Below are 9,077 nucleotides of genomic sequence, written 5' to 3' on the forward strand. Positions count from 1 at the left end.
CGGCGGGGAGAGAAGTTGGGAAATTTCCCTCACTAGTGCAGGTTGGACTCCAAGTTGAAGGTTCGACCTGAATATCTTTTGAGGGTTTAGGGATTTGAGGGTGCTGATATGCGCCTTTTTTTCTGCTCAACCCTCAAACTGGCAGTTATTTTGAGGTTTTGACCAGTTTGTTTGAGGGGAAACGTTTGGGGCCGGGGCACCGGCCGAAGCTTCGGCCGGTCCAGTCCACGCGCGCACGCCGCGACCCAGTCGCGAGCAACCACGTGGCGCTGCGGATCTCGCGAATCTCGCCTCATTCCTGTCTCACAGCTCCGCGGATCTCGCCCCCATCCTCATTTCCTGCAGCGTCGACGCCCACATCTCGCCGTCGGCCATGGAAGGTCGAATCCCCGCGCGTCCATGGATGTAGATCTCACCCCGCCATGCTTTTACAGCCTGTTTTGCCATTGGATGCAGCCCGTTGACCAATCCCCATCCCCGGCGGTTGCAACTCCCACACGTCTCGTGCTTCTGCCTCGCCGACGACGAGCCGGACGGCGATGGTTGACACCGGAGGCTTCTGCAGAATCGTCGCACCCCCTCATGTTGCAACCGTTTAACAAAAAGCTTCATCCCCTAGATGAAAAGCTTCAACCGGATGTAGAGAAAGCTACAAGCAGTCAGCGCCATCGCCGGAAAGCTACAACCATTGACATGAAATGCTACATCCTTCGACTAAAAAAGCTTCAACCGAAACGACACAAAAAGCCTTGACCAAGTGCTACTAAAAAGAAAATAGCTACAACTTTTGGTAGAAAAGCTTCAACGGTTGTTGGAAAAAGCTCCAACCATTGAGAGAGAAAGCTACAACTAGACATTATGAAAATAAGAAAGCTTCAACCAGCGACGGCTGGAGGTGGAAGAAGATGATAAAATGCTGCAGTTTTGCTACATGCTTCAACCGGCATAGATTTTTGCTACAACTGGCATAGCATTTTGCTACAACTAGCGTCACGTTTTGCTACAACACACAGCCGGCGTCGCGGTTTTGCTACAACTAGCATCGTTTTTTGCTACAACCGGCATAATGTTTTGCTACATCCATCACGGCCGAGCTGCGACCCAGCACGGGTTTCCGTGAATTCCGGCGTCGAGATCCAGCACGGGAGGCAGGGGCGGATGCTGCAACCGGTCGCCGGTGAGCTGCTACGGGCTCGCGGCGAGCTGCAACCTCGACCGGCCGTAACGGAACTCGAGCCCAAATCCATGGCGGCAAGGAGGTCATGACGTATGTAAGACATGATTGAAGCAATCCCAAGGCGGCTTGATAGGTGTGGGAGCCCATCGTTGACATGATTCGGCTGCGGGGAACGAATAACAGGCGGATCTAGCCGCCGCCGCCGCGGATCGGGGACGGGTAGTCGCGGGGGGATCCAGCTCCCCTGTTCTCCTTGCTGTGGCTGTTCGTACACGGTCGCAACAAAACTGTTCTTTTTTGCTGTAACGGTTGCTTCAGTCCGTGCATGCGCGCAGATCTAACGGTCCATGCAAAACGCATCGGACGGCTGGGCCTGGACCGGCCGAACCGTTTGGGCCGGCGCACCGGCGACATGCTCTAACCCCGTCGCCTCCAGTCGACACTCCAAAGTCCAAACCCTGCAGCCCCACCCCCTGTTTCGATTTTTGAACTCCCGGTCTCAAACTCTCCCCCACCCCCTACAGACGCGGCGCCTGAGCACTTCTGCCCCCTCGTGGCGGCGAGATCCAGGCGGGGCCCGGCCGCCGCCGGCGCATGGCCTCCGTCGACGCAGCGGGTGACCCCCTCCGCTCCTTCGCCTCTGCGACGTCCCTCCTTCTCCGGACCCTTGGCCCTGCCGCGGCCTCCGCATCCCCCTCCAGGGCCTCTGGGGCGCTGCTCGGCGGATCCCTGGTACACTCCTTACGCGACCCTCCGCTCTCGAACCGGCGCGCGTGCGCGTGCTTGCTTGTCTGGGCTCATGCGGTGTTCGACCTCACTGGGGACCGAGTTTTTTTTTTATTTTTATTTTTTACCGCGGGGCTGTTTTCCTTTCGAGATTACAAGTTTTCTTTATCTTCCGAGAAATATACATGGGATAATCCATATAGATATAGGAGAATAAGTCACAAACTATCTGCTGTTTCAAGTGATTGCTGGAGCTAGTCTCACAATGCCCGGTCCGGTGCAGAAACGCTCCAAGGAGCTGATGGAGCAGGCCAGCCTGGTCTTGAAGGAGCGGGGGGACATCCAGAAGCTCTATCAGGAGGATCGAGCGGATGGCAAGAACAACCAGCAGGGTAGAAGGCCTGGGCTGGACCGCAAGCGGGCTCAGTTCTCTCTCAAGCCCACCCAAAGGCAGCCCACTTGCTTGTTCTAGGCTGTTACTTTCAGATATAGCTTTGGTGACAGCTTATGGAACAATGTGTTCATAAGTCAGTTGCATTCTGCTATAGTGAGCTGTGAACGGAGTTCAAATAACTTGTTTTGATGCTACTGTTTTGCAGCAACCCCGTGAATGTTGATTTCTCCCAGGCGCTTAGCATTGACGATCCAGAGGAGTACTTCTTAACCTTGGAGCGGCTCGAAAGTATCCCCATCACCCCCTTCTAATTTTTTGTAGTAAGTGCAGCAGTAAATGACAGTAATGCTCTAACATGTTGTTCATGAATGCAGAGGCTGACAGGGAGATAAAAAAGCTAAGAGGTGAGGTTCCAACCAAAACAGCAAATTATGATCGGCCTATCCAACCACCCAAGAAGCGGCCTGGAATGTCGAGGTATGCTGCCTATCTTGTTCCATGTTTTAGCTGATAAACTGCTCTTTCTAACTTGTGTTAATGTTTAGAGATGACTTTATTCATGGTATGACCTTAGAAGCCATTCGTGTAATATAGCCTCTTGTGCTTTGCGAAAAGTCAATTTGGATTTCTTTACATACTTATCATCTTGCTGTTGCTTCTGGTTGCCACTGATTGAAGCAGATAGTCAGTATTAAGAAAGTGCACTTTTATGTAGCTAATTCATATTGACCTATCATCACTTTACAATAACCTATCGGTTCTTGCCAACTTGTTATGCATGTAAGCGTCCATCATGAAATTGAATTGACCCATGCTTTGTTTTGTAAACTATCAGGAGAAAATCGGTCTATTCTTACAATTTTAGTGTGGGCACGGATACCTCAGATGGTACTGAAGCACCCGATTCCCAGATGGGAACTTTACCAGAATCTCAGTCCACTCAAGACGACACGCCTCCTTCAGTTCCTGAAAGAACCAAGCCACCGGTCCCTTCAAGTTCTAGCCAATGTGACATACAAGATGTCTCAACGAGAGAAGGTTAAAACCCCCTCGTCATTTGTGTTTCAACTATTTCAACCTAGATTTGTTTAATATAATTACCTCTATACAGATTCATTTGCTAAGAAGGATAAAGGCGCCACTCTGGATTCCCTAATGTCAGCATTCAAAAATTTGGATGAATCTAAAGAGGAAAGCCTGTTGCGAGAGAAGTTACAGATCAAAGAAATAAACATAGGGGAAGCTTGTATCCCTGACCTATTGAATGTTCCTGGTGATAGGCCTGTAAGAAGAACTAAGCAGAAGTATCTGACGAGTGACCGTACTCCAGAAAGACCTGTATTAGGGAGCCACCATGCTCCAATTTCGAAATGGGAGAAACACATACTTGGTCGAGACATTCTGAACGATAAAGCAGATCTTTCAGAAGACGATGAATCTGATAATTCTCCAGAAACTGTTGTGGATAAACAATCGCAGGTGCACAGTTCTTACAATGATGTTGTTTTGACGAACGGTGAGGCCTCTACTGCAAGGGAGACCCCAACTTCAAGCATCAAATTTCCAGACCATGTTCTTGAACCAGTAAGTTCTGCACTTGGTGCGTGCATAGATAGTGACGTTGCCAAAGAAAAGGATGCATCTAGCGGGCAAAATGTTTCATTAGAGGTAGTTAGTTACTATTGAACTTTTTATTGACTTTCAACTTGTTTATTATTGAACTTCTCCTGAACCATTGACTTCACTGCACATTATGTTTTATTTTGTTCTTCAGGAAGAGCACATGCCAGTGAATCACCCATTTACCGAGAGGCCAAATAATGAACCAGAAACTTCTTCTCACCATTTGGAAGGTGAAACAACAAAAGTGCTGGGTAGTGCACCAGGTAGAAATGCGTCGGTGTTGCATGGTGAAGATGACAATATCAGATATCAGGCGAGTTCCTGCACAAACTATTACTCTCAATTATAGGCCCCATTCCAGCGTGCTTAACATGTATCATACTTTGATTCCTATTGTGTGACAGGGAGTGCTTGGAGGGGACATGCTCGTGCAAGGTACCTATTTTCCTTGCAAACTTTCGTATGTATGCCCTCAAAAGAGTTGTGACATTTTGCTCATCAGAACTGAGGACTCAAGATTTAGCAAAAGAGAGAGAACAATTTTTATTTATTGTAGCCCCCACGTTAGAATGAATTTTTACTGCTTAAAGAAACAAGATGATAGTACATTATCACGAAGTCGACTCTGCTCTGGCAATATTAGTTTCCTAGTTATGCTATTTTGGAGTCAGACATACTATAAGAAGCATGACTCCTATGGACCACCCACACAAAGTTTGTGAATGCTATTCTGGACATGGACAACAAATTTTGGGCGACAGGAATCATCCGGTGCATGAGGTTTGATGATTGTTTCTAGAGATTTCAGACCTATAAGGGTGGATGCATTCCTCCAAAGAACTGTGTCACATCGAAGCATTGGTTTTGATTAATAGCATATACATGGTTTTTCTCTATTAGTTGACTTGAGAGGATTATGCTGTCTTATAATGTTATGTGTCAATCATTCTTCTAATGTTTGGTTGCAGCATGCCTTCTTAACTAATTACAATAAGTGCATTTTTTCTAACTGGGAAAACCTTACCCCTCAAACACCACAATTTGTTTTGTTGCATTTACATGCACAGTTCTAAATCATATTTTCTTGTTTTGTTGAGGTCTAAAGCAGACTACCAAACATGTCTGTTTTTGTAGATTTTTCTTTTTTACTCTTTGGTGAGGTCTAAAACATATTTTCTACAGATGAACCAATCCATCCACCGGAAATACCTCCAGATGCGCATAATCAGTCTCATATTCAGGATGAAGATGTTGAGGTAGGCTTGTTTCAATAAGCACTATTCTCCTTTGAAATTGCTGTTGTAAAGAACTGGGCCTAGCTCAGTTTGTGGGACTGTGGGACTTAGTTCCTCCTAGGTCTGTATCACTCTTTTGTTCCCCACAATTGCCACTGTAAATAATCTTATGGAAGTAAGTAACTTAGGTGAGCATCTTTCTCTATCTTTTTCTCTAGTTACATATGTATAACATATCACTTTGCCATAATATGCCTTTCTAACATATCTATTCATTTAACCCTATAAAGCTGCTACACAATTGCTTAAGCACTGATGCACTACTTATTCCCTTCACATGCAATGATTTTAGCATATTGCATGCACATTTTCTTAAATGTAGAAAAAAGTTACGTATTTGCCTGCTCTAAAGAAAAAGTTCTTTATGCCTGCATTTTTTGGACTTCCAGAAGCAGGCAGTTGATATAAGCCGTGAACTCCCTCTGAGCAAAGGTGGTAAGCAAAATGCAGTCCAAAAAAGAAAAAACAAGAAGCAGTCAGCAAAGAGAGAAAAAAGAGTTTCAGGTCTTGCATTCTTTGTTTGACACCTTTATCTACTTTTTAGCTGCTTTAAATTACTTAATAAGTTAGTGTATGTTTCACGACTTAAAGTTTTTTACTCTGTGGAGTTCCGGAAGAACATAGGTAATTATCGCCATGAAGATGAGCACGTAGATGATTAGATTAAGAAGTAGAGCATTCTAACCAGTGGCGGCTCCAGGAATTTGCAACCGGGTATTCATGTGTATTCATTTTGCCAAAATCATTGCTGTTTTTCGAAAATTGTCACTCTTTTGCCAAAATCAACATTGTTTTGTAAAAAACTAAAAATCATGGGTATTCAGATGAAGACCCAAGAATACCCCTAGCGCCGCCCCTGATTCTAACCTATAAGAAGGCTGGCCGACCCGCCCATCTGAGGGCTCCGTCGATTTCGCGCCGTTCTGCCTGTTTGAAAGGACGAATGGGAGAGATAACAGATTGATAAATTTTATGAAGAATAATATGGTCGTAACATTCGTCATGAACTTGAGATAGTTCACCTGGGATGAATGGATGATGTTTTTGTCCCACCTCTTAGCCAGCCTATTATTCTTTTATCTCCTTATCCTTCAGCACCATCCTGTGAAAAGTTGTAACAGCAGCCTCCAAAATATGGTTAGTTGCCTACTTTATTGGTGCTATATAGGTTTATAGCAGTGTTTTTCTCCAACATGAATATAAACTTTTACTGCTTCAAGAAGTGAGATGGCAGTACAGATTTTGAAGAGCAACCTTTATGCTGTGTTTCTGAGCTACGTAAAGAGACATGATGGTGTTGTATTATCATGAAATTGACCATATTATGGCATGGTAGTGCTAAGTTTCCTAATGATGCCGTTGCGGAATCAGTACATGCTATCAGCTGCATAGCTTATTGGAAACTAGGAATCTCCTGTACAGCATATACACGTGCTATTCTGAACCCTAGTAACAAATTTGTGCAAAGGAATCTAGTACCATTTCCATTTGCTGCATGAGATCAGGTGATTGTTTCTAGCCAGGATTTGGGACCTTTGCAGGATGGGTGTGTTCCTCCAAAGGAGCATCATAATGCGGAAGCATTGACATAATTAATAACTTGGAGGGATAATTTATACCTAGGCACCACTTTATGCGTATAGGGACATGTTAGCACTGTTTTACTCGTTTTGTGAATAGCGTAATGACCACTTCCTAAAAACATGGATACGACAACCTCACAGTTTCAGTATCAGTATCAGCCATCAAGATAGTAACTGATGGTGACATGTGGATGCCAATAACACATCACTGTATCTAAGTGTTGTAAAAGTAGTAGCCATAGAGCATTGTTTTTAAGGCGTCCCTAAGGCGTCGCTTAGGCGACGCCTAGGCGTCAGGGCGCCCCCAGGCTACAAGGCGTCGGCCTTGCCTTACGTGCATGCCTAAGGCGTCCGCCTTAGTCCATAGGGCGTCCAAGGCGTCCGCCTAGGCGCCATTCTTCCCGCCTTAGGCAAATGAAGACGCCTTAGACAGGGCAGGGAGTTCAGGCGGGAAACAGAGCTCTGGGCGGGAAGAGAAGGGCGGGAAACAGAGTCTGGGCGCCAACAGTTACTAGCAGGGGGAGAGAGAGCCCTAACCAGTTTCAGTTTTCCCCCAACCCCACCTCTGGCGGCTGGATCTGAGCTTCTCCAGCAACTTCTCCCCCTCCTCTCCGGCTGCTTCTCCCCCTCCTCTCCAGCAGATCCGCCTCCCCCTCCTCTCCAGCAGATCCTCCTCCCCCTCCTCTCCAGGACAGCAGGCAGCAGCAAGCAACCATCACCTACCTCTCCTGCAGTTGCCTACCAAATTCTGCTCAATTCTACTACTTAGAACTCTCTAAGGCGTCGCCTTGCCTTGTGCCTTAGCGCTTAGGCAGTGAGGCGCCCCCCCAGCGCCTTGCCTCGCCTTACCGCCTTAAAAACATAGCCATAGAGTTTGTCTCTATGTCTAGGAGCAAACTGTACATCTCTACCAGTTGTTTCAGATTTGGTCGTCCATGCTTGTACGAGTCCACGACTCATTTTATGTGCCATTTACATGTACACTCATTATCTAGTCTTGCATTAAAGCTTGTTTTCTGTACAGATAAGCCAATCCATACATCAGAAATACCTCCAGAAGATATTGTCCCACAGAATAACTCTCATGTTCATGAAGGAAACTTCGAGGTAGGATTCCTTCATTAAACACCATTGTCTTTTTAGCCGTAGCTTTGGTATTGCAGCCGTAAGGAACTGAGTTTAGCTTGTGCATTTTTTTAATATAGAAAAGTTGCATATTTTTCTGCTTTCAACTCTTTTTACGCCTGCCATCTTGGAACTTCCAGAAACCTGCAGTTGGTACAAGCAATGGACTCTCCCCAAGCAAAGATAGTAAGCAAAAGCGAGTTCAAAATGAGGAGTCTAAGAAGCAGCCATTGAAGAGAATGAAAAGAGGGGCAGGTCTCACTTCTGCCTATTCTGCTTCATGTTCCTGTTTAATACTCCCTCCATCCCAAAATAAGTGTCGTGGTTTTAGTTCAGATTTTGACTTATTTGAACTAAAACCACAGCTCCTTTGGGACGGAGGGAGTAGTTTGTAATGCATGTAGGCACATACTTTAGATGATTCCTACAAGGATTGCTCTTAGCTAGGGTCTGTGCCTTCATCAAATACAGAACCTGTTATTGTTACTGTTTCATATACATGTATGCTACAAAACAATCTTATAATCTGCCAGCTGATTTTAATTTTCTTTTGTTATTATGCTGTACGCTTTGTAAATGTAAACACATGCTTTAAGCTGCTCTAAATTACTTGGTATAAATAAATTTCATGACTCTAACATTCTTCTACATGTGAAGTACTGAAGTATACTTTTGTTACAGAAGAGGCAAGCAATCCATTGGGAATACCCCCGGAAAATTGTGATACAGAGACTCAACCTAGTATGCAAGATACAAATATCGAGGTACATTTGTTTCTTGAACATTCCCATGTTTTAGCTTCTAGACTGAAACTTTTGTCCTAGTATAATCTTACATATGTGATATGCCACCTCCAGTGGGTATCTTGTTCTGTTTATTTGTACAGTATAGTAGGGATAACATAAATACAGCTATGAAAAAGTGTTTGGAGTTCACTGTTTATATGTCAAGCTCATGTTATTCATGAGCATAAAGATGCTACATGGCTGAGCCTTAGCACATCACTCCATATTGAGGGGGCTGAGTGGTCACTTCTGGTTTAGTAGTATATGTTAGGAGAAATAGCAACTTGGCATTATCAGGAGGCAAAAGCCATCATATATACACATACAGGAGGAGGCCAAAGGCCAGAATTCAAAAGGCCAAAGGCCATC

General features: G+C 45.1%; 1 protein-coding gene across 3 annotated transcripts in view; it reads left to right on the plus strand.

Moving 5' to 3' along the window:
* The first annotated feature begins 1,643 nt into the window (after positions 1 to 1,643).
* LOC119276280 (centromere protein C-like) overlaps positions 1,644 to 9,077 on the plus strand; it is a 14,093-nt gene continuing 6,659 nt past the window's right edge. The window contains exons 1-13 of one of the 3 annotated variants that reach the window (XM_037557311.1): positions 1,644 to 1,909; positions 2,187 to 2,353; positions 2,503 to 2,585; positions 2,672 to 2,774; positions 3,133 to 3,335; positions 3,409 to 3,965; positions 4,072 to 4,233; positions 4,325 to 4,355; positions 5,103 to 5,176; positions 5,605 to 5,719; positions 7,823 to 7,905; positions 8,064 to 8,178; positions 8,605 to 8,687. In XM_037557311.1, coding sequence (XP_037413208.1) covers positions 1,772 to 1,909; positions 2,187 to 2,353; positions 2,503 to 2,585; positions 2,672 to 2,774; positions 3,133 to 3,335; positions 3,409 to 3,965; positions 4,072 to 4,233; positions 4,325 to 4,355; positions 5,103 to 5,176; positions 5,605 to 5,719; positions 7,823 to 7,905; positions 8,064 to 8,178; positions 8,605 to 8,687 — 1,914 coding nt within the window. In that variant the 5' untranslated portion in view covers positions 1,644 to 1,771. The remainder of the gene's footprint in view (positions 1,910 to 2,186; positions 2,354 to 2,502; positions 2,586 to 2,671; positions 2,775 to 3,132; positions 3,336 to 3,408; positions 3,966 to 4,071; positions 4,234 to 4,324; positions 4,356 to 5,102; positions 5,177 to 5,604; positions 5,720 to 7,822; positions 7,906 to 8,063; positions 8,179 to 8,604; positions 8,688 to 9,077) is intronic. The other 2 variants (XM_037557312.1, XM_037557310.1) reach the window with 2 other exon arrangements.

This window comes from Triticum dicoccoides, chromosome 3B (assembly GCF_002162155.2).
Source record: "Triticum dicoccoides isolate Atlit2015 ecotype Zavitan chromosome 3B, WEW_v2.0, whole genome shotgun sequence".
NCBI lineage: Eukaryota > Viridiplantae > Streptophyta > Magnoliopsida > Poales > Poaceae > Triticum > Triticum dicoccoides.